Here is a 27,498-nt window from a genome sequence, read left to right as displayed (position 1 = left end):
TAGTTTTTTAATATACCCCCTCACGTGACCAAAGATACAACATTGTGAGATTTTTCTCGGAAATTCACATTTTGAAATGTATAAAATGTTAGTATGATGGCTGCGTTTAAATATGTCGTATCAGGCACTAGCTTGAACGCCTATTCATTTGAAAACACAGCAAACGTTTTGTTTAAACAAAGATTATCTATTATATTGAGAAGATAGTCGAGTGACCGCTCTAACAGTGGAAATACATGTCTTCCAAGATGGAAGGCAGGCGAGATCTGGTGGGACCATTAGTCGTTTTTCTCAAAGTTGCAGGAATGCCACGTGCATCCACTTATATCAGTACATTTGTAACAGTATGAACATTACGAAACTTATATTCGATCAAATAAGCCTCATGTAATTCGACACTATTATAGACCTAAATACAAAAAAGGGTTTATCCCACACGGACAGATTTTGGGAAGAGGAAATGCTCTCGCTTCGCCTCTTCCCCTCTTGTTTACAGTACGTTTTTCTAATGCAGAACCAGTATCGGTTAGGGGGAAATTTACTATTTATGAAATTAATTTGTATGTATTTAATAATGCTGGAGCAAAATGATATATTACCATACTAATCACGTCATGTTTAAGTTAAACAATGTACAAAAGTTGCTTTTGTAACCAGGTAGAAGTCAGACTAGCTAGCTAAAATAGCTGGCTAGCTAGCTAACTGTTAGCTAACACAGGACAGGATGCAAAGACCGTACCAGTGAGGTTTATGACACTAACTTGCTTATTATTGACACATAACTAAAATCCATATTCCGAGTTTGGTGACTTGAGCATTTAATGTACATCTACAATGGTCGTGGAGGTAGAGAGCTTATTCGGGGTGTACATGCTGTATTGCACCAATCCCAAATTCAAGGGTCGCATCTACATTGGTTTCACTGTGAATCCAGAGCGTCGGATAGGACAGCACAACGCAGGGCGACACCGAGGTGGTGCCAAGAGGACCAGTGGAAGGGGACCTTGGTAGCTAACAGAACTAATGTGAAATAAGATGATGTTTTATGGGAGATATTATGAGTGTTGTGGCTTGTTGCCATTTCTACAGTCTTTGAGAGACCTTGTACATCATGTGGATTTTGTCCTTCTGCTTTCTCCAGGGAGATGGTTCTCATCATTCATGGCTTCCCCTCTGACATAGCTGCTTTGAGGGTAAGTCATTAGGAACTGCTTCTCTTTAGCCTAACTTTCCATTCAACAACCTTAGTTAAACTCCCTCCCCCCCTTCACATGTCACCAGTTTGACATTTCAAGACCTAACCCCTGTCTTGTCCTTCCTTCCATCAATAGTTTGAGTGGGCATGGCAGAACCCCCATTCCTCCCGGCGCCTGTCCCACGTCACCCGGTGCTCAAAGAAGGAGTCCAGCCTGCAGTTCCACTGGCGCGTGGTGTCCAACATGTTGCGGGTGACACCGTGGAGCCGCCTGCCCCTCACCACCCGCTGGCTCAAGCAGGAGTACAGGATGGACTTTGAGCCTGGCCTTCAGCCGCCGCTGCATGTCCCTGTGGCCTTCGGTAGCATCAGGGCCAAGAAACAGAAACCGAAGGAAGTGGAGGAGGAGAAGGGGGCAGATATATGCCTCCTTTGTCGGGGGACTGTGAAGGTAAAGCGATACAGTGGCCACCAATCCTGGTCCTGGAGAGCAATGAATATGCAGGGTTTTGTTCCAACCCTGCATCGAAACATGTCATTTAGCTAGTTGACTGCTCATCAATACCTTGATTAATTGAATCCTTTCAGTCTGCAGATAAGATGACCTGCTTCCATCCCTCTTGTCACATGACCAGCCACCTGATTTGCTTAGCCAAACACTTTCTGAAGGCTGAGGCCGCCCATCTCCTTCCTGTGGAGGGGGAGTGTCCCGGTTGCCGACACTCAGTACTGTGGGGGAGTCTGATTCGCCACAAGAATGGCTGTTACGGAGACCTGGAGGAGAACACATCATCCTCATCCCAAGTAAGTGAGGGATTAAAATGTAGGAATTATGATTGTGTCCGGGTTTTGTATTTTACTTATTCATTCAGACTTGCCACAATAACTAACAGTGAAAAGATTAGGATGAAGGCCCAAGGCATTTGTGAGACTTCTGTTATATGACTCTTATAATAATCCTGTAATAATGCATATGTGGTGTTCCACAGAACCATTGGACAGATGAACTGCAGATCTAATCTGAATGTAATCAGTCAGAACCTTTCTAATACAAAACTTTGAACTGCTACTGAGTCACCATGAGTGTACAGAGAAGAGGCTGCGAAGATAGGATGAAATACAGTAGATCAATGACTAGCAAGTTACTCTTGAATGGACTTTCCTGCAACAGCAAAGGCTTGATCAATTGATTGATCCGTCAGAAGATCAGAAGATTTCATGTTTGCACAAAAATAATGCTGGTCTGGTGTGAATTTTTTTTTTAATGCAACATCTGAACCCTTTTTAGATTTGTAAAAATGGACAACAAAAATGTATATTTATGAATGTATCTGTTAACTAAAATACAATCATGAATAAGCCAGTTTTAAATGTGTGTAAAAACCTATATGTATTGTATGTACAACCAATAAAACATAGATGCTTTGTTTTGGAGCCAAGGAAAACACACGTTTTTGCCCCTGAGGAAGTGTTTATTTCGGTATGATGTACCCACAAAGTTTCAATCCTTAAAATCATCACTAAAATAGCACCTGAGACCATATACAGTTGAAGTCGGAAGTTTACATACACCTTAGCCAAATACATTTAGACTCAGTTTTTCACAATTCCTGACATTTAATCCTAGTAAAATGTCCCTGTCTTAGGTCAGTTAGGGTCACCACTTTATTTTAAGAATGTGAAATGTCAGAATAATAGTAGAGAGAATGATTTATTTCAGCTTTTATTTCTTTCATCACATTCCCAGTGGGTCAGAAGTTTACATACACTCAGTATTTGGTAGCATTGCCTTTATATTGTTTAACTTGGGTCAAACGTTTCGGGTAGCCTTCCACAAGCTTCCCACCAGCTCCTGAAAGAGCTGGTGTAACTGAGTCAGGTTTGTAGGCCTCCTTGCTCGCACATGTTTTTTCAGTTCTGCCCACAAATTTTCTATAGGTTTGAGGTCAGGGCTTTGTGATGGCCACTCCAATACCTTGACTTTGTTGTCCTTAAGCCATTTTGCCACAACTTTGGAAGTATGCTTGGGGTCATTGTCCATTTGGAAGAGCCATTTCTGACCAAGATTTAACTTCCATAATTTTCCTTCCTCATGATGTCATCTATTTTGTGAAGTGCACCAGTCCCTCCTGCAGCAAAGCACCCCCACAGCATGATGCTGCCACCCCCGTGCTTCACGGTTGGGATAGTGTTCTTCGGCTTGCAAGCCCCCATTTTCCTCCAAACATAACGATGGCCAAACAGTTCTATTTTTGTTTCATCAGACCAGAGGACATTTCTCCAAAAAGTACGATCTTGGCCCATGATGTCAAGCAAAGAGGCACTGAGTTTGAAGGTAGGCCTTGAAATACACCCACAGGTACACCTCCAATTGACTCAAATGATGTCAATTAGCCTATCAGAAGCTTCTAAAGCCATTACATCATTTTCTGGAATTTTCCAAGCTGTTTAAAGGCACAGTCAACTTAGTGTATGCAAACTTCTGACCCACTGGAATTGTGATACAGTGAATTATAAGTGAAATAATCTGTCTGTAAACAATTGTTGGAAAATGACTTGTGTCATGCACAAAGTAGATGTCCTAACCGACTTGCCAAAACTATAGTTTGTTAACAAGAAATTTGTGGAGTGGTTGAAAAACAAGTTTTAATGACTCCAACCTAAGTGTATGTAAACTTCCGACTTCAACTGTAAGCAGACATACTCTATCATCAGAACACACAACAAAATAACCTAATTATATCATTAAAAATACAAAAAAGGCAACCATATACAGTGGGGGAAAAAAAGTATTTAGTCAGCCACCAATTGTGCAAGTTCTCCCACTTAAAAAGATGAGAGAGGCCTGTAATTTTCATCATATGTACACGTCAACTATGACAGACAAATTGAGCATTTTTTTCCCAGAAAATCACATTGTAGGATTTTTAATGAATTTATTTGCAAATTATGGTGGAAAATAAGTATTTGGTCACCTACAAACAAGCAAGATTTCTGGCTCTCACAGACCTGTAACTTCTTCTTTAAAAGGCTCCTCTGTCCTCCACTCGTTACCTGTATTAATGGCACCTGTTTGAACTTGTTATCAGTATAAAAGACACCTGTCCGCAACCTCAAACAGTCACACTCCAAACTCCACTATGGCCAAGACCAAAGAGCTGTCAAAGGACACCAGAAACAAAATTGTAGACCTGCACCAGGCTGGGAAGACTGAATCTGCAATAGGTAAGCAGCTTGGTTTGAAGAAATCAACTGTGGGAGCAATTATTAGGAAATGGAAGACATACAAGACCACTGATAATCTTCCTCGATCTGGGGCTCCACGCAAGATCTCACCCCGTGGGGTCAAACTGATCACAAGAACGGTGAGCAAAAATCCCAGAACCACACGGGGGGACCTAGTGAATGACCTGCAGAGAGCTGGGACCAAAGTAACAAAGCCTACCATCAGTAACACACTACGCCGCCAGGGACTCAAATCCTGCAGTGCCAGACGTGTCCCCCTGCTTAAGCCAGTACATGTCCAGGCCTGTCTGAAGTTTGCTAGAGTGCATTTGGATGATCCAGAAGAGGATTGGGAGAATGTCATATGGTCAGATGAAACCAAAATATAACTTTTTGGTAAAAACTCAGCTCGTCGTGTTTGGAGGACAAAGAATGCTGAGTTGCATCCAAAGAACACCGTACCTACTGTGAAGCATGGGGGTGGAAACATCATGCTTTGGGGCTGTTTTTCTGCAAAGGGACCAGGACGACTGATCCGTGTAAAGGAAAGAATGAATGGGGCCATGTATCGTGAGATTTTGAGTGAAAACCTCCTTCCATCAGCAAGGGCATTGAAGATGAAACGTGGCTGGGTCTTTCAGCATGACAATGATCCCAAACACACCGCCCGGGCAACGAAGGAGTGGCTTCGTAAGAAGCATTTCAAGGTCCTGGAGTGGCCTAGCCAGTCTCCAGATCTCAACCCCATAGAAAATCTTTGGAGGGAGTTGAAAGACCGTGTTGCCCAGCGACAGCCCCAAAACATCACTGCTCTAGAGGAGATCTGCATGGAGGAATGGGCCAAAATACCAGCAACAGTGTGTGAAAACCTTGTGAAGACTTACAGAAAACGTTTGACCTGTGTCATTGCCAACAAAGGGTAGATAACAAAGTATTGAGAAACTTTTGTTATTGACCAAATACTTATTTTCCACCATATTTTGCAAATAAATTCATAAAAAATCCTACAATGTGATTTTCTGGGGGAAAAAATCTAATTTTGTCTGTCATAGTTGACGTGTACCTATGATGAAAATTACAGGCCTCTCTCATCTTTTTAAGTGGGAGAACTTGCACAATTGGTGGCTGACTAAATATTTTTTTCCCCCCACTGTAATATAACATATCATCAACATCAAGTGTATGTGCAAGACAGAAAACATAGTGACAAATAGATTTGAAGAAAGTGCACGGCTAGATAGACCCATCAGTGTCTCCTCATGATGGCTTTAGGTTCCTTTCTATGTACCTCATCTCTTCTCACTGAGCTGGGCTAGTATATGCAGTGACCACAGGCTTTAAGAAAGAAAACATGATTAAACAACAATGAAAGCATATTCTCAGATTAAGCATAGCAGCTAAACTGTAAATACATTGTGTGTGTGTGATCAAATAGCTTCAGTGAAGCGTAGGAGAGGATGTGAGTATGGAACATGCATCTGGTCAAACCATTTGGCATGTGTTCAAATTCTCATGCTCTTGAAATTAACTCTTACCGTGCTGGGTGCTGCAGGGGAGCAGAAGCGGAGCAGCTTGCAGCTGTAGATAGTCAGGGTAACAGAGATGCCGAGGAGAGTAGCGTGCACGAGGAACCACTCGACATAGAATGGATACACTGCATTCTTGGTAGGGGAGGGGGAGATAGTAGACACAGGAACAGAGTTTGAGGTATGAGTGAATGACGCTACCATACTGTGGCAACATGTTTAGTTTTCTAAACATCTACAGCACTATTTGTATTGTGTTTTAATATTTATGTATTCCATCAACAACCTTTCAACCTTTGATTGACACATACAGATGTTCAGATTACTACCAACTACTAAATCTTGGAGCTGTACAAGACAATAGTTACCCCAGAACGTCCCCAAATCTTTTCACTGTGAGATTCAGCTGAAGAAGTTGATCTCGGGACATATACATTATTTAGGCCTTATATACAGTATACGGTATAGTCTGTGTTCTAACGCTATTTCTATGGGACTCACCATCAGCTTGTCGCAGGTGGTGTGATGATGATGTGTGTTGTTGTAATCAGTGAAATGCCAGCAGTCTGGCACTAAGTGGGTGTCAGACAGCTTTTCTCCTACGACGACCACGTTGAACATGGCCATAAGGCAGGCAGCCAGCTGTGTCCCCAGACACGCCTTCAGCTGAAAGGACGAGGAAAATGAGACAGTAGACGTTTTTGTCTTCCAGATAACGCAATGAGTAATCTCAGTCAGAAATTATGATAATTTAGCCTGGTCCCAGATCTGTTTGTGCTCTCTTGCCAACTGACTGTAGGCAAAACGGCACAAACAGATCTGGGATCAGACTATGATGACTCACTGTGGGAACATGAAGACTCTGTGCTGCTATGGCCACACTTCCCGCCACTATCGCCTACAGAGAGCACAGCACAGTTAGCTGAAAATCACCCATTTCATGTCAAGATAAAGCAAGGCAAAACAAGAACACATCTTAGCATTCTTCACTTGTTCAATAATAGCATGAATTTATTTACCATACTAATAAACCTAATAGTTGGTAAAGGACATGCATAGAGAAGTATCCTACTCACAGACAGGGAGCCTATTGCCCTGGTTACTTCTTCATTTCTCTGATCCAATCGGTTGGCGACACTGACATAAACTGAGTTGAGCACAAACACACCCAACGTGATCTGAGAGACCTATGATGAGAGGAAATATCCACAAAGTCAAGATTCCTACGGAATAAATGCAGGAGGCAGAACATTTTTATGGTTGCATTTTAACGTTATTAAATCAGGTTAGTTAATTGAGGACCAATTATCAATGGAATACAATATCAGTAGTTTAGTAAAATAGCCTTATTCTGTAGGGAATTGATGAGGATTTAGTTATGTTTCTTAGATTTCGCTTCCGCAAGAAATGACACACACCCCCAGTGCTTTGGGCTGGAACTCCTGGTAGGTCTTGCGGGTCGGGGTCTCCGTCTCAGCACCTGGAAAGTCGTGGTCCAGAAATGTTACATCGAAGAGGGAACCCCTCTCTTCATCCACGTCGCCGGCAGGTTGTGAATTGACGGGTGGGTCCGCAATAATCCCAGTTTCATCAACACCTTCGGCGGGACAGAGGATGGAAAACCATATGCCAATGTGGAAAACAGACCCCTAACATTCTAGCCTATACATAACCATGAGTGCTCTAGGCAATAGGCTAAAGTAAGCATACAGAATTGGACAAAAATAAACCAAGTTATTTCTTAGGGTTCATTTTCGTTTGTTTGGAAATAACATTTGTAGACCACATTATCAGGACATTTTGAAGGAATTATGCAGCCTAGTCGGTTGAATTAAACTAATCAAATGCAATACGAAAATAAGTTACCTTCCATAGCCATAGAGTTGCTGCAAAGATATCCTACAGCCTATTTAATAAACAGCCTACGTTTTGTATTTGATTGTAGCACATAAAAGGAGACAAGTAAACGCCCAGTAAAGTTTTATTTTCCATAATGTCAGCCCTCTAGTGAGAGAAATTTGATCCTACATTCCAAAGTTGTGGCATAGGCACATAGGCTAACAATTTTTCTGAAATGGTATTCCATAATCATACATCTTATTACTAGAATCCCATGATGTTTTGAGTCACACATTCAAACATTTTCACATATATATATATATATATATATATATATATATATATATATATATATATATATATATATACTTCAAATTAATTAAAAACGTTCACAACTGAACATGTGACATGTCTGATATCACTGTTAGAAAACATAATATGGCAAACATAAATCAAAACATTTGGAAATATAACAGAACATAATAGTTAACTCAATTATATTTATTGTAAAAAAATACACAGTGTATTACAAAAAGAAACACAATAGTACTCTTAGCAATCAGATATGACATATACTGTACAAGCATATATAATATTTCAATCAATGGAAAAACAAGACATGTTTCTGCTGGTTGATTAGTTAATATATTACTGTACATTTCTTCATTGCTGAGCATGAGGAACTTGGACTGTGATCACCCGATGAAAGAGGGAAATCACAGGCTCAAATAAAAATGTATAATCAGCATGTTATAATAACATAGGCCTACAGTAACTTCTAATGCAGATCTATTTGGTATCTGATCAAATAGTTGATTTTGAATTATTTGAATATAGGCCAGTCAGCTCAGACACACCATAGGCCCAGTATTTGTGGGCCTGGAGTCAAAACTAAAACTGGGACCTGGTCAAGCCTGTTGTTTAAACTCCAACCAAACTTTCCTTTTCCAGGAAGGCTAGTGTCTATTCTTTATGTTATATTTCTGTTGACGCTGACCATTCTGGCAGCTGGGCAGCAACTGTATACCACCTTGCAGCAGTAGGCAGCCAGCGTGGCAAAGATAGCAACGAGAGCAGCCTGTATCAGGACCTGTCATGCCAAATAGTGTCCCCCTGCCAAAAAGGTGGATAAAGTACAAAACATGATCCATGCATGGTCATTGATGTTTACTTTCAAAACCTGATTGCAAACCTTGATTTAGCTAGCATGAGCATGCTGCAAGCAAGCATGGATACTGCAAACGATGGATGAAACTAGCTAGCTAAGCTAAGCTAAGCTTTGTTTTGTATTGTATTATTTGTGTTTGTAGAAATTCAGTTCATTTAAATAGCTATCTCTAATACTAAGTAGCCTATGACAAGTGTTATGACAAGTGCTATTACGGCTGTAAAATGTTATACATTTACATGTACATTTTAGTCATTTAGCAGACGCTCTTATCCAGAGCGACTTACAGGAGCAATTAGGGTTAAGTGCCTTGCTCAAGGGCACATTTACGTCATTTAGCAGACGCTCTTATCCAGAGCGACTCACAAATTGGTGCATTCACCCTATAGCCAGTGGGATAACCACTTTACAATTTTTTTTTGGGGGGGGGGTAGAAGGATTACTTTATCCTATCCCAGGTATTCCTTAAAGAGGTGGGGTTTCAAATGTCTCCGGAAGGTGGTGAGTGACTCCGCTGTCCTGGCGTCGTGAGGGAGCTTGTTCCACCATTGGGGTGCCAGAGCAGCGAACAGTTTTGACTGGGCTGAGCGGGAACTATGCTTCCGCAGAGGAAGGGGAGCCAGCAGGCCAGAGGTGGATGAACGCAATGCCCTCGTTTGGGTGTAGGGACTGATCAGAGCCCGAAGGTACAGAGGTGCCGTTCCCCTCACTGCTCCATAGGCAAGCACCATGGTCTTGTAACGGATGCGAGCTTCAACTGGAAGCCAGTGGAGTGTGCGGAGGAGGGGGGTGACGTGAGAGAACTTGGGAAGGTTGAACACCAGACGGGCTGCGGCATTCTGGATGAGTTGTAGGGGTTTAATGGCACAGGCAGGGAGGCCAGCCAACAGCGAGTTGCAGTAATCCAGACGGGAGATGACAAGTGCCTGGATTAGGACCTGTGCCGCTTCCTGTGTAAGGCAGGGTCGTACTCTCCGAATGTTGTAGAGCATGAACCTGCAGGAGCGGGTCACCGCCTTGATGTTAGCGGAGAACGACAGGGTGTTGTCCAGGGTCACGCCAAGGCTCTTCGCACTCTGGGAGGAGGACACAACGGAGTTGTCAACCGTGATGGCGAGATCATGGAACGGGCAGTCCTTCCCCGGGAGGAAGAGCAGCTCCGTCTTGCCAGGGTTCAGCTTGAGGTGGTGATCCGTCATCCATACTGATATGTCTGCCAGACATGCAGAGATGCGATTCGCCACCTGGTTATCAGAAGGGGGAAAGGAGAAGATTAGTTGTGTATCGTCAGCGTAGCAATGATAGGAGAGGCCATGTGAGGATATGACAGAGCCAAGTGACTTGGTGTATAGGGAGAAAAGGAGAGGGCCTAGAACTGAGCCCTGGGGAAAAAGGTGAACTCCATTGATGATCAGATTGTACCTGGGTCTACCATTAGAGAGGCTGGTTTCAGACTATAGGCAGTGAAATAAATAAGGGGAATGACCTGTATTAGTAGATCATATGAAACCCTGTTGCAGTGAGGTTATTTTAGCAATAACAGTACCTATAACAGGATACCAATGTATGTGGTAAATGAATTGATTTCTTGCTGAATTACTCAAGGTTCTGTTCGCCTGAGTTAGAATACCTCATGAAGAACTGTAGACCATACTATTTACCAAAATACTTTATCTGTATTTTTCGTAGCTGTCTATTTCCCACCACAAACTGATGATGACACTAAGACCACACTCAATGAGCTGTATATGGCTATAAGCAAACAAGAAAATTCTCAACCAGAGGTGGTGCTCCTAGTGGCCGGTGAATTTAATGCAGGAAAACTGAAATCCATTTTACCTAATTTCTACCAGCATGTCACTTGTGCATCTAGAGGGATAAAAACTCTAGATCACCTTTACTACACACAAAGAGAAGCTTACAAAGCTCTCCCCCGCCCTCCATTTGGCAAATCGGACCATAACTCTATCCTCCAGATTCCTGCTTATAAGCAAAATATCAAACAGGAAGTACCAGTGACGGAAGTGGTCTGATGAAGCGGATGCTAAGTTACAGGACTGTTTCGCTAGCACAGACTGGAATATGTTCCGTGATTCATCCGATGGCATTGAAGAGTTTACCACATCAGTCACCGGCTTTATTAATAAGTGCATCAACGATGTTGTCCCCACAGTGACCATACGTGCATATCCCAACCAGAAGCTATGGATTACAGGCAACATCCACACTGAGCAAAAGGCTAGAGCTGCCGCTTTCAAGGAGAGGGATACTAATCCAGATGCTTAAAAGAAATCCTTCTCCGCCGAACCATAAACAGTCAATACAGGACTAAGATCGAGTCACACTACACCGACTCTGACGCTCGTCGGATGTGACAGGGCTTGCAAACTATCATGGATGACAAAGGGAAACCCAGCCGAGAGCTGCCCAGTGACGTGAGCCTACCAGACGAGCGAAATGCCTTCTATGCTCGCTTCGAGGCAAGCAACACTGAAGCATGCATGAGAGCACAAGTGTAAGTGTTGGTGTGAGGTGTGACCCAGGTGCGGTGCAGGATAGACAGTTGGAAGTAGGCAGAGATGGTGAAACAAGGATCTTTACTGGTGGTCCCAAAACCAGGATACAAAATAACAGACTTGACACGATACAATAAAGGAGGAGCAAATTGGTCTCCAAAAACAGGCTGACAGCAAACATGCGAAATACTAACTAAGACTGAAAACAACAATGAAACAGGGAGGACACTTCTCAAGTACCTGTACAAATGTCTCGCGATCAGACACTGATTAGTACTGTTTGGCATCGAGAAACTAGCTGAGGAACAGAGCAAGGGAACACAGGGAAGTGAGGGCATAAATACACAGGTGAACAGGTAGACACAGGTGAACAGTTAGGATAATGATTAGTCCAGACTGTGAGTGAGGAGGTGCCTAAGGTTGTCAGAGGCACCTAGTGGGTCGACACCTAGTGGGTCGCTCCGGAACTGCGTCCCCCTCCTGTAACACCCCAGCTGTTCCTGATGACTGTATGATCTCACTCACATCGGCTACGGAGAGCAAGCCCTTTAAACAGCTTAACATTCAGACAAATTACCAGGACGCGTACTCAGAACATGCGCTGACCAGCTGGCAACTGTCTTCACTGATATTTTTAACCTCTCTCTGACCCAGTCGGTAATACCTAAATGTTTCAAGCAAACCACCATAGTCCCTGTGCCTTAGAACACCAAGGTAACCTGTCTAAATGACTACTGTCCTGTAGCACTCACATCTGTAGCCATGGCTCACATCAACACCATCATCCCAGAAACCCTGGATCCACTCCAATTCGCATACCACCCCAACAGATGCCAAAATCTCAAATGCACTCCACACTGCCCTTTCCCACCTGTACAAAAGGAACACCTACGTGAGAATGCTGTTCATTGACTACATCTCAGTCTTCAACACCATTGTGCCCTCCAAGCTCATCACTAAGCTAAGGATCCTGGGACTGAACACCTCCCTCTGCAACTGGATCCTGGGCTTCATGATGGGCCGCTCCCACGTGGTCCGCCATGCTGACCCTCAACACGGGGGCCCCTCAGGGGTGTGTGCTCAGTCCCCTCCTGTACTCCCTGTTCACTCACGACTGCATGGCCATGCACGACTCCAACACCATCATTAAGTTTGCCGACGGCATGTCGGTGGTAGGCCTGATCACAGACAACGATGAGAGCACCAATAGGGAGGAGGTCAGAGGTGCTCATCATGGACTACAGGAAACGGAAGGCTGAACACGCCCCCATTCATATAGATGGATCTGTAGTAGAGCGGGTCGAGAGCTTCAAGTTCCTCAGTGTCCACATCACTAAGGACCTATCATGTTCCAAACACACCAACACAGTCGTGAAGAGGGCACGACAACATCTCTTCCTCCTCAGGAGGCTGAAAAGATTTGGCATGGGCCCTCAAATCCTCTAAAGTTATTCAGCTGCACCATTGAGAGCATCTTGACTGGCTGCATCATGCTCGGCATCCGACCGCAAGGCGCTACAGAGGGTAGTGCGTACGGCCCAGTACATCACTGGGGCCGAACTCCCTGCCATCCAGGACCTCTATACCAGGCGATGTCAGAGGAAGGCCCTAGAACAGGGCTCTCCAACCCTGTTCCCGGAAAGCTACCTGTCCTGTAGGTTCAGCTTATCAACCAGCTGAATCAAGTTAGTTACAACTGGGTTGGAGTGAAAACCTACTGGACAGTAGCTCTCCAGGAACAGGGCTCACACACACAAAACACGCATGCATATTGACGCCACACACATACACACTCACACAGACACACTTTCACACTTCACATATGCTGCTGCTACGGTGTTTATTATATTTCCTGATTGCTTAGTCACTTTTAACCATACCCACATGTACATACTGTATTACCTCAACTACCTCAACTACCTCGTACCCCTGCACATTGACTCGTTACAGGTACTCCTTGTATATAGCCTCGTTATTGTTTTTATTGTGTTACTATTTCCTTTTTTATTCAGCAAATATTTTAACTCTGCACTGTTGGTAATGTGCTCGTAAGTAAGCATTTCAATGTAAAGTCTACACCTGTTGTATTTGGCACATGCGACCGATACAATTTGATTTGATTTTGATATGATTGCCTTTGGGGTTTACTGTCAGACGTTGAATATCTCGTTTTGAAAGATGAAGAGATGGCCAAAATATTGTTATGTCTATCTACAGCGCATTCGGAAAGTATGCAGACCCCTTGACTTTTTCCACATTTTGATACGTTACAGCCGCCTTCTAAAATGTATTAAATTGTCCCCCCCCCCACCCCATCAATCTACACACAATACCCCATAATGAGAAAGCAAAAACTGATTTTGAGACATTTTCACATTTATAAAAAATTTACATACACTACCAGTCAGGGATTTTCTTTATTTTTACTATTTTTTACACTCTTGGCATTATCTCAACCAGCTTCACCTAGAATGCTTTTCCAACAGTCTTGAAGAAGTTCCCACATATGCTGAGCACTTGTTGGCTGCTTTTCATTCACTCTGCAGCAATCGACCATGAAGGCCTGATTCACACATTCCCCTCTGAACAGTTGATGTGTCTGTTACTTGAACTCTGTGAAGCATTTATTTGGGCTACAATTTCTGAGGCTGGTAACTCTAATGAACTTATCCTCTGCAGCAGAGGTATCTCTGGGTATTCCATTCCTGTGGTGGTCCTCATGAGAGCCAGTTTCATCATAGCGCTTGATAGTTTTTGCGACTGTTCCGTATTGACTGACCTTCATGTCTTAAAGTAATGATGGACTGTCGTTTCTCTTTGCTTATTTGAGCTGTTCTTGCCATAATATGGACATGGTCTTTTACTAAATAGGACTATCTTCTGAATACCTTGTCACAACACAACTGATTGGCTCAAATGTATTAAGAAGGAAAGAAATTCCACAAATTATCTTTTAAGAAGGCACACCTGTTAATTGAAATGCATTCCAGGTGACTACCTCATGAAGCTGGTTGAGAGAATGCCAAGAGAGTGCAATAATGTCATCAAGGGCAAGGGTGGCTATTTGAAGAATCTTGAATATAAAATATATTTTGATTTGTTCAACACTGTTTTGGTTACTGCATGATTCTGTATGTGTTATTTCATAGTTTTGACGTCTTCACTATTATTCTACAATGTAGGAAATAGTAAAATTAAAGAAAAACCTTTCAATGAGTAGGTGTGTCCAAACTTTTGACTGGTACTGTAAGCATTCCAACCCTTTACTCAGTACTTTGTTGAAGCACATTTGGCAGCGATTACAGCCTCAAGTCCTTTTCTACAAGCTTGGCACACCTTTATTTGGGGAGTTTCTCCCATTCTTCTCTGCAGATCCTCTCAAGCTCTGTCAGGTTGGATGGGGAGCGTCACTGCACAGCTATTTTCAGGTCTCTCCAGAGATGTTTGATCGGGTTCAAGTCTGGGCTCTGGCTGGGCCACTCAGGGACATTCAGAGACTTGTCCCGAAGCCACTCCTGCATTGTCTTGGCTGTGTGCTTAGGGTCATTGTCCTGTTGGAAGGTGAAACTGTCGCCCCAGTCTGAGGTGCTGAGCGCTCTGGAGCAGGTTTTCATCAAGGATCTCTCTGTACTTTGCTCCGTTCATCTTTCCCTCAAACCTGACTAGTCTCCCAGTCCCTGCCACTGAAAAACATCTCCACAGCATGATGCTGCCACCACCATGCTTCTCCATAGGGATGGTGTCAGGTTTCCTCCAGACGTGACGCTTGGCATTCAGGCCAAAGACATCAATCTTAGTTTCATCAGACCAGATAATCTTGTTTCTCATGGTCTGATAGTCTTTAGGTGCCTTTTGGCAAACTTCAAGCGGGCGGTTATGTGCCTTCTACTGAGGAGTGGCTTCCGTCTGGCCACTCTACCATGAAGGCCTGATTGGTGGAGTGCTGCAGAGATGGTTGTCCTTCTGGAAGTTTCTCCCATCTCCACAGAGGAACTCTGGAGCTCTGTCAGAGTGACCATTGGGTTCTTGGTCACATCCCTGACCAAGGCCCTTCTCCCCCGGTTGCTCAGTTTGGCCGGGCGGCCAGCTCTAGGAAGTCTTGGTGGTTCCAAACATCTTCCGTTTAAGAATGATGGAGGCCACTGTGTTCTTGGGGACCTTCAATGCTGCAGAAATGTGTTGGTACCCTTCCCCAGATCTATGCCTCAACACAATCCTGTCTCAGAGCTCTACGGACAATTCATTCGACCTCATGGCTTGGTTTTTGCTCTGACATGCACTGTCAACTGTGGCATCTTATATAGACAGGTGTGTGCTTTTCCAAATCATGTCCAATCAATTGAATTTACCACAGGTGGACTCCAATCATGTTGTAATTTAGAAACATCTCAAGGATGATCAATGGAAACAGGATGCACCTGAGCTCAATTTCGAGTCTCATAGCAAAGTGTCTGTATACTTATTTAAATAAGGTATGTCTTTTTATTTTTTGCAAAAATTTATTAAAACCAGTTTTTGCTTTGTCATTGTGGGGTATTGTGTGTAGATTGATGAGGGAATAAAAAATATAAACACAATTGGAATAAGCCTTGTAACGTAAAAAAATTTGGAAAATGTCAAGGGGTCTGAATACTTTCTGAATGCACTGTATGTGCCTCTGCAAAACCCAATATCACTCACACACACAGAGAGAGAGGTGACTGCATTTGGGGTTTCCATCAGAACTTGAATATCTTGTTTTGCCTCTAGGTTTGAAAGATGAAGAGATGTAATAATGTCACATGTGATGTGCTGAAATGGCCAATATATTATTAAGTGTATCTATGTGCCTCTGCAGAATTCAATGTCTATCACACACACACACACACACACACACACACACACACACACACACACACACACACACACACACACACACACACACACACACACACACACACACACACACACACACTCACAGAGAGAGAGAGAGAGAGATGTGCTCAACTTATTCTGGACAAAAACAAAAATGGCTTTTATGATAATACATAACAAGGGAAGTTAGGGAACTGAGCACTTTGGGTGCTGCTACACCATGAATGGAAATCATTTTCTAACCAACCCTTTCATTAAAAAGCATTATACTAGCATAGTCCAGTGAACAACTATATTTGCAGGTGGAACAAAATAGTACGATTTTATAAAAAATGGTGTTAAAAATACTTAATTAGTGATTTACTTTCCCGGGAAAAGTTCATAATAATAAAGGCTGCCTTTATTTTATTCACAGCCAATCCAAACGCTAGAAATATGAACGGCCCATCCCCCTGTCAAGTAAAATGCGAAAACGCTGTGCTTTGCCATAAAAGGAATACACTGCGCCCATGCGCACTGTGTGCAGTTTTGTTTGAAGTGAACTGCCCAGGGAATAGGAAACAACAATACTGGAGCAAGAAAACCATTAGAAATCATACTAAATGCCTTATCTCAAATATATTTACATGTTTTCTTGATTGTCTCGATGCATCGGTGGAACAATGTTAGGTCAAAACTATCCAAACGTGGAAAAGTCACAACTGGTCAGCTATGTGGAGGATTATTTGGAATGTGTTGAGTCCATGCCTTTGGATATACAAAGAAACGTATCTCTGCTGCGAGAAATTGACTCAAAGTATCAAGGTATTGTTTTTCCTCTCGTTGTTTTAGTGGTTGTATTTGCGAGTTTGACGATAAAATCGCAAAAACTGGGTGTGCTGGATTGACAAATGCCCCGATCCACTTTAGCTAACGTTAATGTTCCACACACTAGCTAGCATTGAAAGCGAGTTTTTTGTGTGCTGAAATATATAGCTAGGTTAGTCTATCGAGTAAAATGTATGCCTTCAATTTGTTATCCTCAACAACATGTCTCCGTGTTGGAGAAGTCAGGTCCGAGTTGACTTGATAGCCACAGAGGATCAGCCATTTTGGTAAGAGGGGTGGTGTTGTGGCGTTAACGGCTTTCTTTCGAGTTGGTAAACCTGTTATCTGCATTCGTTTTTGTTTATTTTACAAGGGATGTTGATTTATTGTCGATAGTGTTGCTTGCTAGCAAATGTAAAATTCATAGTACAACCAACGTTAACTGTTAGCTAGCAGTAAAACAAATAAAGCGTAATGGTCGTTGTTGCAATCTGCTCTAACGCTGATGATGAAAATGTGCAATGTATGAGGTAATTTTGCCAGTACTTGTGCCGCATTCAAAACAACTGAGAACTCGTAGATCTCCGACTCCAGTGTGTTCAAGACAACTGGGAATTCTGAAAAAAACGCTTTCAACCGTCATCCAACTCGCAATTCCAACACAGGAACTCTGGCCTCTTTATAGAACTCCGACTGGCTAAACCCTGCCTATTTCTACAATTTCTCTTCTATAAAAATCTGATTTAAAAATCTTAACCACACTGCAAACCTTTATGCCTAACCTTAAATTAAGATAAATATATAGCCAATTTTGACTTTGCGACTGTTAGACCCTTCTCTGATCAGGGGTTATATCTGCAGACCACTTTTACTATATGCCCCACCCACCACCCAGTAGTGCCATACGAGAGTTGGGTTGGCTACACTAGCTAGCTACTTCCCTCGCCGTAACGTTAACAGAACTGCGGGAAAGCAGTGCTCGGCAGGTGGGGGCGGAGGACACTGTACCGTTGTCCCCAAGCAAACTAGCAGCATCCTTCTTCGGTGGGGGGTTTTCAGCGGTTGGCGTCCAATGTTGGTGCATTACCGCCGCCTAATGTGCTGGAGTGTGGGCCAGAGACAGCATTAGCAGCCTCAATGGCAGAGGGCGCAGCATGTAGTAAGTTACCTGTAGTGGGCGCAGCATGTAGTAACCGCAGTGTGCAGATAGATATTATTGCCTGAACAGGCGGAAAGTGTCGTCACTTCCTGAATCGGTATTAGAATGCCCCGCCCGCCTGTGGAGAAAACAACCTGTTGTTACTTAGGTTACCCAATTGGCTCACAGCAAAAACATCATTACATTTTTAACATTTACGTCATTTAGCAGACGCTCTTATCCAGAGCGACTTACAGTTAGTGCATACATTATTCTTTTTTATTTTCATACTGGCCCCCTGTGGGAATCGAACCCACAACCCTGGCGTTGCAAACGCCATGCTCTACCAACTGAGCTACCTCCCTGCCAGCCATTCGAGGGAATGGACGACGCTGGGCCAATTGTGCGCCGCCCCATTGGTCTCCCGGTTGCGGCCGGCTACAGCAGAGCCTGGATTCGAACCAGGATCTCTAGTGGCACAGCTAGCACTGCGATGCAGTGCCTTAGACCACTGCGCCACTCGGGAGACACATCACCCTTTTCAAACTCAATTTTCTTGTCTGCTTGTTTTAGTCAATGACAAAACTACATTTAAGTACATGTCTTAAGATTTATTTTCAACATTGCGTGCTATTGAGCGTTTTCGGTCATTATCAATAAAACGTCACAATACCGAGCGTTCGGTTTGGCTGCTGTGGGGCAAGGAGACCCCCAGCGCCGCTAAAACCGTTGACAACTACGTGCCGTTTTCAAGGGATTGTTAAATCAGCAGTAGAAACAATAACAAAGCTGCCTCCCCACCCCTTGTTTGGTAAAAAGCTGAGGGATGGGGCTGGAGAAATGTAATCACTATCAAATTCATAGACAGAGCTATGGATGCAAGAATTGACCATCCATGACATCACAATTATGGTTTTAACCATGTTTTGAGGCTATATAGTGTTTGTTTGTTTACATTTTCCTTTGTTTACAAACATTGGAGTAAAACAAGCTTTTTTTTTTTGTTCTGAAGTGGTAAGTCAGTTGATCTAAGCTCATGAGGCATTTTTAAGTTAGGGACTGTACGTTATTTGTAATGAGGGATACCTGGAGAAAATTAGACCTCTGAAATGAAAATGGATGGCCTTCCCTTCAGTAAAATGTTTTTTTACCCTCCCTGAATGCTTGAAAAAAGACAAGTGACCCTACCATATACCCAAAATAATAATAGAAAATAGCAGAGAACATGCCTACCGTTTACCCTCACTCCTAGGACAGACCAGCCTTGTCAAAGTAGCAAAGGTTGCGGATTCCCAGACCACTGCAGACAAGGGTAGGGGTGAAAAGATATCCATTTAATAAAAGCACTGCATGAATATCTTATTTGCGATCCGAGAATAAATGGCCTGCTATAAATACTTTTCATGCAATTCTACGTCATTTTACATGACTGGAGACAAGCAGAATCTTTTTTTAATACCACAACAGAGCACGACATTGATTGTGTGAATGCTGCAGCACCAGAGACGTAATGATTTCTATACAGGGTATTGTTAACAAAAGAGGATAGTATAAGTTTGGAACTGTCCTAAAGTTTTCTATCAACTGTAAAAGTTGAGCTCAACAGAACCAGTCAGAACTGAAGTATTTGATCATCAATGAAGTCGAGAAAAATATATTTAACACAGCAGACATGTCATCAGGTAGGCCTATATGCACTTGTACCCTTTTGAATTTGTGAAACTGACATTCTGTACTTTATTCCGTGATATTGTTGTTACAAAATAGATTTGTTTTGACTGTGATTAGGGCATGGGAATATAATAGCATCTGCTAGGCTAAATTTACAAACTAGGCATGCATAGCTCAGCGCATGATCCTCAAACCAAAGACTGGCCGAACTCGTGTTTCTAAAAGCGAATTCAAAGGCACTGTATAGCCTAATAAGGCATTTTTCGTTTCATTATGTAAGTCTTTTTTTAATTTTGTTTTTTATATAGCCTAAATGTGAATTTTATAGGTATGTTGTTGAACTGCTGTTATTAATGCTGAGCGCTCCCGCCAGCCTGTAGTGTGTCACAAATGCTTCACAATTTATTTCCTAAATTAATTGTTGTTTCTTCTTAGGCTAGCTGGCTTGCTCTTGACTGATTTGGAGTTAGTATGTTTAATGGCCTGTTAAAATGTCGAACATCAATTGATAGTGACCGACTCAGACATTAGTTCCCGAGCAAAGAAGTTAATTTTGTCTCCTTGGTTATAGAAGATTTTACCACAGCCTCTGAATGTCATAGAGACGAACCAAAGATATCCCATATGCATCGGAGTCACGTCTTTCCCTGGCATTTGACAGCTTGTTTCTAGTATAAAGCATTGCTGTTATAGATCGCTTTATATAATCAGGTCCATCATTTTTTTCAAAATCTTAAGCTGAAAAAAGGGTAGGCCTATGCTTTGTCATTTTCTTTAACAAAGCCACAATACCCTCACATACCCCCTCAACTCAAGCCCTGGTTTTAAGTTAACACACCAAGCTCTTCACTGACACTGAGATATGTAAGGAGTGCATGGTGACTGAAGGAATTGGCTGAAGAAATAATGGATAGTAGACGGCAGGTGGCGGCAGGTAGCTTAGTGGTTAAGAGCGTTGTGCCAGTAACCGAAAGGTCGCTGGTTCTAATCCCCGACCCGACTAGGTGAAATATCTGTCGACGTGCCCTTGAGCAAGGCACTTAACCCTAATTGCTCATGTAAGTCGCTCTGGATAAGAGCGTCTGCTAAATGACTAAAATGTAAATGTAAATGTAGACTACTAATTTTGTAAAACATGTAGGCCTACCTCTTATTGAATAGGACGAAATGGGCTCCAACACAAAGCCCCCTTGTTCTTAGTAGCCTTAAGTCAAATTAAAATGTAGACTATTTTAAATGAATTGGACCTTCTTGAATTAGCCTACTTTCAGCACCCATGCGCTGTCCATCTCTGCAGCTGCAGCTTCATAGTAATGTAAGTTACAGTGCATTTGGAAAGTATTCAGACCCCTTGACTTTTTCCACATTTTGTTACATTGCAGCCTAATCCTTAAATGAATGTAAAAAAATGTTTTCCCTCATCAATCTACACACAATACCCCATAGTGATGAAGCAAAAACAGGATGTTTGCAAATAACAAAATTGTTGAAGCGCCTTTTGCAGCGATTACAGCCTCAAGTCTTCTTGGGTATGACGCTACAAGCTTGGCACACCTGTATTTGGGGAGTTTCTTCCATTCTTCTCTGCAGATCCTCTCAAGCTCTGTCAGGTTGGATGGGGAGTGTCGCTGCACAGCTATTTTCAGGTCTCCAGAGATGTTCGATCGGGTTCAAGTCTGGGCTCTGCCTGGGCCACTCAAGGACATTCAGAGACTTGTCCCAAAGCCACTCCAGCGTTGTCTTGGCTGTGCGCTTAGGGTCGTTGTCCTGTTGGAAGGTGAACCTGTCGCCCCAGTCTGAGGTCCTGAGCGCTCTGGATCTCTCCATTCATCTTTCCCTCAATCCTGACTAGTCTCCAAGGCCCTGCCGCTTAAAAACATCCCCACATCATGATGCTACCACCACCATGCTTCAGGCCAAATAGTTCAATCTTTGTTTGATCAGACCAGAGAATCTTGTTTCTCATGGTTTGAGAGTCCTTTAGAAGCCTTTTGGCAAACTCCAAGCGGGCTGGCGTGCCTTTTACTGAGAAGTGGCTTCCGTCTGGCCACTACCATAAAGGCCTGATTGGTGGAGTGCTACAGAGATGGTTGTCCTTCTGGAAGGTTCTCCCATCTCCACAGAGGTACTCTGGAGCTCTGTCAGAGTGACCATCGGATTCTTGGTCACCTCCCTGACCAAGGCCCTTCTCCCCCGATTGTTCAGTTTGTCCAGGCGACCAGCTCTAGGAAGAGTCTTGGTGATTCCAAACTTCTTCCATTTAAGAATGGAGGCTTACCCGCCGGTCCTCATCTTCGCGCTCTCCCTCTCAAACTGAACAGGAAATTAGTAGGCCTAGTCCGTGCACACAGATTAAAACAATATTTTCAAAAGAAGCCTTTGACTAGCCTTCTGAAGTGCCACTGTACACAGCTCAGTCATTGGTTAGGCAGCACAAAATGGTTCACATCAGCAAGAGCAGTGCAGGCCTGGACTCATGATTGGGAACACCTATCCATTGCAGTTTGTAATGCGGTATAGCTTAGTTTTATATGCACCATCCGAGCAGTGCAAAAACTTGAAGTATATTTTCTTAGAAATATAACTTTGCCCTGTGCCGCTCCGAGCATGCTGTTCATATAGCCTAGTCATATAGCCTAAAGTATAGGCCCCTCATGTAGCCTAGAGTATAGGGCCCTCAAACCGGTATAGGCTATGGATAATTTTAATGAGGCCACACAAGGCACACTCTATTGTGCGCCCAGGAGAAAATTAGGGTCGAGGGGCATCATCGGGCACACATCGCGATACTATAATAATCAACTATCTCTCAAACCCTGATCTCTATATATATATATATATATCACACATATACTGCTCAAAAAAATAAAGGGAACACTTAAACAACACAATGCAACTCCAAGTCAATCACACTTCTGTGAAATCAAACTGTCCACTTAGGAAGCAACACTGATTGACAATAAATGCTAGCTGCTTCACTCCCCGTAACGTTAACAGATCTGCGGGAAAGCAGTGCTCGGCAGGCAGGGACAGAGGACACTGTATCGGTGTCCTAGCTTGCTAGCTACTTTCCTCGCCATGATGTTAACAGAATTGCGGGAAAGCGGTGCTCAGCTGGCGCGGGCGAAGGACACTGTGTACTGATATCAGCTACTGTAGCTAGCAGCCTCCTTTTGGTGACGTTTTTTGGCGTTTGGCATCCAACGTTGGTGCATTACTGTGCTGGAGTGTGGGCCAGAGACAGTGCTAGCATCCTCAATGGCAGTGGCAGCAGCATGTAGTAACCACAGTCTGCAGATAGACATTGAGCTAAACCGCTAACTTTCAGTGGATAAACTAGCTAGCTAGTTAGATATCTGTAAATATTGTTGGGTTTTTTGCCAGCTAGAGGGGTGATGACAGTAGTCAGCCAGACAACTTTACCAGGACAAAACATATAGGCTACTTGCCGACGTCAAGCTATTTCCAAAAGCCTTCTCTCATGAAGCAAGCTATACTGAACAAAAATATAAACGCAACATGCACCTATTTCAAAGAGTTTATTGAGTTACAGTTCATATAACCCTAATCTATTGTTTTGACTGGTCAAGGGTGCAGCCATGGAATGGGCCTTGGAAGGCATAGGCCCAACCACTTGGCAGCCAGGCCCACCCACTGGGGAGCCAGGCCCAGCCATTCAGAATGAGTTTTTCCCCACAAAAGGGCTTTATTACAGACAGAAATCATCCTCAGCTCACCCCCCCAGACGATCCCGCAGGTGAAGAAGCCGAATGTCGAGGTCCTGGGCTGGCGTGGTTATACGTGGAATGTGGTTGTGAGGCCAGTTGGACGTACTGCCAAATTCTCTAAAACAACATTTCTCTTATGGTAGAGAAATTAACATTAATTTATCTGGTAACCGCTCTGGTGGACATTCCTGCAGTCAGCATGCCAATTGCACGCTTCCTCAAAACTTGAAACATCTGTGGCATAACTGCACATTTTAGTGGCCTTTTATTGTCCCCAGCACAAGGTGCACCTGTGTAATGAACATGCTTCTTGATATGCCACACCTGTCAGGTGAATGGATTATCTTGGCATAAGGGAAATGCTCACTAACAATGATATTTAAACATTTGTGCACCAAATTTGAGAGAAATAACCTTTTTGTGGAAAATTATGGAAAATGTCTGTGATCTTTTATTTCAGCTCATGAAACATGGGACCAAAACTTTACATGTTGCGTTTATGTTTGTTCAGTGTACATTCATATAGATTTTCCAGCTCATTACTCGTTTGTCAGATTGCCATTAGGTGATTTCCAGTGCTCCCAGAGTTTGCAGTAGCTATTTATACATGCATACAATTGTGCTCACAAATGTTCATGCATTTTTCCCTTGTTCCTACCAGGGACTTCAATGAGTAGGTAAAAGTTTCCCCTACCCACTGACTGACACAGCGTCAGATGTTATTTAGTCCCTCATGATGATTATTCAACTCAGTAACTTAACAAATGCAGAAGACCCATCCTAACGTATACATATTTTCTCCTTCTGTGTGCTTTGCAGAGGTCCTGAAGGAGGTTGACAATGTCTACGAGCGTTACCAGGGCGAGCAGGACGCGGCACAACGTAAGAGGCTTCAGATCCAGCTGCAGCGGGCCCTCATCACCAGCCAGGAGCTCGGCGACGAGAAGATCCATGTGGTTACCCAGATGACGGAGCTGGTAGAGAACCGTTCCCGCCAGATGGATTCCCTCTGCCTCCAGGAGCCAAGCGAGACCAGTGAGCGGGAGCGGGTCATCACCGAGCGGCGCTCCAGTTCTGTCCAGGAGGCGGTGGTGTCCACACCTGCCGAGCGCTCCTCGGCCCGCCGGCCAAGGCGCCAGCGTAACAGCGAGAGCCGCGACTCCAACCACGCCTCGGGGAACGGAGCGGTGATGGACGACCCGGCGGATGAGCTGTCACTGCAGCCGCGGGAGAAAAGGTCCAAGTCGGCCAAGAAGAAGAAGCGCAAGGCCAAGCAGGAGCGCGACGCCTCGCCCGTGGAGTTCACCATCGACCCCAACGAGCCCACCTACTGCCTGTGCGAGCAGGTGTCATACGGAGAGATGATCGGCTGCGATAACGATGCGTGCCCCATCGAGTGGTTCCACTTCTCCTGCGTGGGGCTCACCTACAAGCCCAAGGGGAAGTGGTTCTGTCCCAAGTGCAGAGGGGACAATGAAAAGACTATGGACAAAAGCCTGGACAAGAACAAAAAGGACCGGAGGTCCAGGTAGTAGTGACAAGTCCTCCATCCATTGTCCCTTTCCTCTCGGAACATTGTTGAACTGAGGGTTGAGTTTTTCCAAGTGATTCATTCAAGGTATGACAAAATGTTAAGTTCTGAGAGCAATCAGAACTCTATTTCCAGCAGCGCTTACTCTGAGCAAAGGACTTGACCAATACTGAACTGGTGCTGTTACAATACTGGCGACTCACACTGAAGCCTAAATGTTATTTTGGGAAGTCTGATATTGACTCTAAGGATCCTCAGCCTAAAGCTGCCGTCTTCTGTCTTTATCGTGTGTTACTTAAATTCCGTTCTGACAAGTGTATTGATTAACTCGAGAAGCACATTTTGGCCTACTAGCCCATTTGGAAATGTTGATTTGATGTAATGTAGCTGAATGATGTCCTTTTTGTAAAAATTAATATATTATATTTGCCCCATTTTTCTTACAGTTGAGTAAGCTTTTAATTTCTTATGCAGTTTAAAATAAGTCTGTTCCAAATCCGTGAGTCTCAATTCATTAATCACTGTACCAGATGGGGCCAAATAGTTGGTTGTGCTATGTTTATTTTGTATGGCTGACAGAGGGGTAGATTGCTTTGTTTCTGTGAGGTGTTTACCTGAGTTGGGATTTGACAGTAATTTCAATTTTTTGGTTATTTTATGATTTCTTTCCCAACTGTCATTTCAATTGACCATCCACAGGTGCAGTACTTCGGTTTGCTAAATAGTGATGTCAGTTGGGGCACTGTCTGGAATGGGAGTTCATATTTGTTGAGACAGTCTACATATTCTGTCAAACTAGTTTAATGTCACGTATGTGTAATTTCCGTCCTGTTTTTATTTTATCCATTAAAACAGTTATACCGCAGATAGGGGAACCAATCATTTTTTTCTTCCCATTTCGCTACACCCGCAATAACACCTGCTAAATATGTGTATGCGACCAATAAAATTTGATTTTGAATCCTTTTCTTGAAATATACATTTTACGTTCCGTTCTTCTACTTATCAGGTCACCCTCTTTTATACTGAAGAAGTGTCTCAGTAAGTCAGGATATTTCCAAATAGTCATGAATTAAAAAGTATCACATAAAGAAATAAAGTTCCCGAACAAACTCCACTCCTACATGGTTCTGACTGTCCTATTTGTCTTCATCCTCGCTACTATTGGATTCTATGAACAAGTCGTCCTCCCTGGTGCTGGTTACTGTGGTGTCAGCCTGACTGTGATGAGGCCCAGCAGTAGGGTGCTACTTTCGTCTCCTCCTCCCAGGAGGGTCAGACACTGGACGTGGGTGTCAGGGAAGAGGACAGACAGGATGTTGCAGGCCTTCAGGTCCTGTAGGATCAGCTCACCTGTGTGAACAATCAACACACAAATGCCATGAATTGTCACTTTACTATCACCTGTGTGTCACACACTGGTGGCACTCAATAAATAAACAAATTGTAACTCCCTTTACTTTTACCTCACACACATTCTTCTACTGTTACACTATCACCTACAGTGGCTTCAGAAAGTATTAATACCCCTTGACTTATTCCACATTTTGTTGTTACAGCCTGAATTCTAAATTGAATTAATTGATTTCTCACCCACCTACACTCAATACCCCATAATGATCAAATCAAATCAAATTTTATTGGTCACATGCGCCGAATACAACAGGTGCAGACATTACAGTGAAATGCTTACTTACAGCCCTTAACCAACAGTGCATTTATTTTAAACAAAAAAGTAAGAATAAAACAACAAAAAGAGTGTTGAGAAAAAAAGAGCAGAAGTAAAATAAAGTGACAGTAGGGAGGCTATATATACAGGGGGGTACCGTTGCAGAGTCAATGTGCGGGGGCACCGGCTAGTTGAGGTAGTTGAGGTAATATGTACATGTGGGTAGAGTTAAAGTGACTATGCATAAATACTTAACAGAGTAGCAGCAGCGTAAAAAGGATAGGGTGGGGGGGCAGTGCAAATAGTCCGGGTAGCCATGATTAGCTGTTCAGGAGTCTTATGGCTTGGGGGTAGAAGCTGTTGAGAAGTCTTTTGGACCTAGACTTGGCACTCCGGTACCGCTTGCCGTGCGGTAGCAGAGAGAACAGTCTATGACTAGGGTGGCTGGAGTCTTTGACAATTTTGAGGGCCTTCCTCTGACACCGCCTGGTATAGAGGTCCTGGATGGCAGGAAGCTTTGCCCCAGTGATGTACTGGGCCGTACGCACTACCCTCTGTAGTGCCTTGCGGTCAGAGGCCAAGCAGTTGCCATACCAGGCGGTGATGCAACCAGTCAGGATGCTCTCGATGG

At 43.5% G+C, this 27,498-nt stretch overlaps 3 protein-coding genes across 3 annotated transcripts; 2 read left to right on the top strand and 1 right to left on the bottom strand.

Annotated features, from left to right (window-relative positions):
• The first annotated feature begins 258 nt into the window (after positions 1 to 258).
• Positions 259 to 2,644, top strand: slx1b (SLX1 homolog B, structure-specific endonuclease subunit). Its single transcript, XM_041867746.2, has 5 exons — positions 259 to 1,007; positions 1,142 to 1,193; positions 1,332 to 1,646; positions 1,784 to 1,999; positions 2,185 to 2,644. Exons 1-5 carry the CDS (start codon positions 835 to 837, stop codon positions 2,212 to 2,214), a joined length of 786 nt encoding a protein of 261 aa, XP_041723680.1. The 5' UTR covers positions 259 to 834; the 3' UTR covers positions 2,215 to 2,644.
• Positions 2,645 to 5,552: 2,908 nt separating this feature from the next.
• On the bottom strand, positions 5,553 to 7,900 carry LOC121554661. Its single transcript, XM_041868329.2, has 7 exons — positions 7,813 to 7,900; positions 7,365 to 7,543; positions 7,023 to 7,133; positions 6,791 to 6,844; positions 6,448 to 6,612; positions 5,956 to 6,081; positions 5,553 to 5,755 (listed from the first exon to the last, which is right to left on the bottom strand). Exons 1-7 carry the CDS (start codon positions 7,823 to 7,825, stop codon positions 5,720 to 5,722), a joined length of 684 nt encoding a protein of 227 aa, XP_041724263.1. The 5' UTR covers positions 7,826 to 7,900; the 3' UTR covers positions 5,553 to 5,719.
• Positions 7,901 to 16,830: 8,930 nt separating this feature from the next.
• On the top strand, positions 16,831 to 26,871 carry LOC121554398 (inhibitor of growth protein 2-like). The gene is made up of 2 exons (XM_041867968.2): positions 16,831 to 17,127; positions 24,487 to 26,871. The coding sequence occupies exons 1-2, from the start codon at positions 16,986 to 16,988 to the stop codon at positions 25,197 to 25,199; spliced, it is 855 nt and encodes a 284-aa protein (XP_041723902.1). The 5' UTR covers positions 16,831 to 16,985; the 3' UTR covers positions 25,200 to 26,871.
• The last annotated feature ends 627 nt before the right edge of the window (positions 26,872 to 27,498 follow it).

The sequence above is a fragment of the Coregonus clupeaformis genome, unplaced genomic scaffold, assembly GCF_020615455.1.
Source record: "Coregonus clupeaformis isolate EN_2021a unplaced genomic scaffold, ASM2061545v1 scaf0003, whole genome shotgun sequence".
NCBI lineage: Eukaryota > Metazoa > Chordata > Actinopteri > Salmoniformes > Salmonidae > Coregonus > Coregonus clupeaformis.
Note: the sequence above shows the minus strand (reverse complement) of the source record. Positions and strands in the feature narration are given on the sequence as shown.

Excerpts from the sequence above, each read along its gene's own strand:
- slx1b (XM_041867746.2), top strand. The coding sequence starts at position 835 with ATGGTCGTGGAGGTAGAGAGCTTATTCGGGGTGTACATGCTGTATTGC. Across the intron at positions 1,194-1,331 it reads CTGACATAGCTGCTTTGAGG|TTTGAGTGGGCATGGCAGAA; the intron begins GTAAGTCATTAG and ends TTCCATCAATAG. Across the intron at positions 1,647-1,783 it reads TTTGTCGGGGGACTGTGAAG|TCTGCAGATAAGATGACCTG; the intron begins GTAAAGCGATAC and ends GAATCCTTTCAG.
- LOC121554661 (XM_041868329.2), bottom strand. Across the intron at positions 6,845-7,022 it reads GGGCAATAGGCTCCCTGTCT|GCGATAGTGGCGGGAAGTGT; the intron begins GTGAGTAGGATA and ends TGCTCTCTGTAG. Across the intron at positions 5,756-5,955 it reads CCCCTGCAGCACCCAGCACG|CCTGTGGTCACTGCATATAC; the intron begins GTAAGAGTTAAT and ends TCTTTCTTAAAG.
- LOC121554398 (XM_041867968.2), top strand. The coding sequence starts at position 16,986 with ATGTTAGGTCAAAACTATCCAAACGTGGAAAAGTCACAACTGGTCAGC. Across the intron at positions 17,128-24,486 it reads AATTGACTCAAAGTATCAAG|AGGTCCTGAAGGAGGTTGAC; the intron begins GTATTGTTTTTC and ends TGTGCTTTGCAG.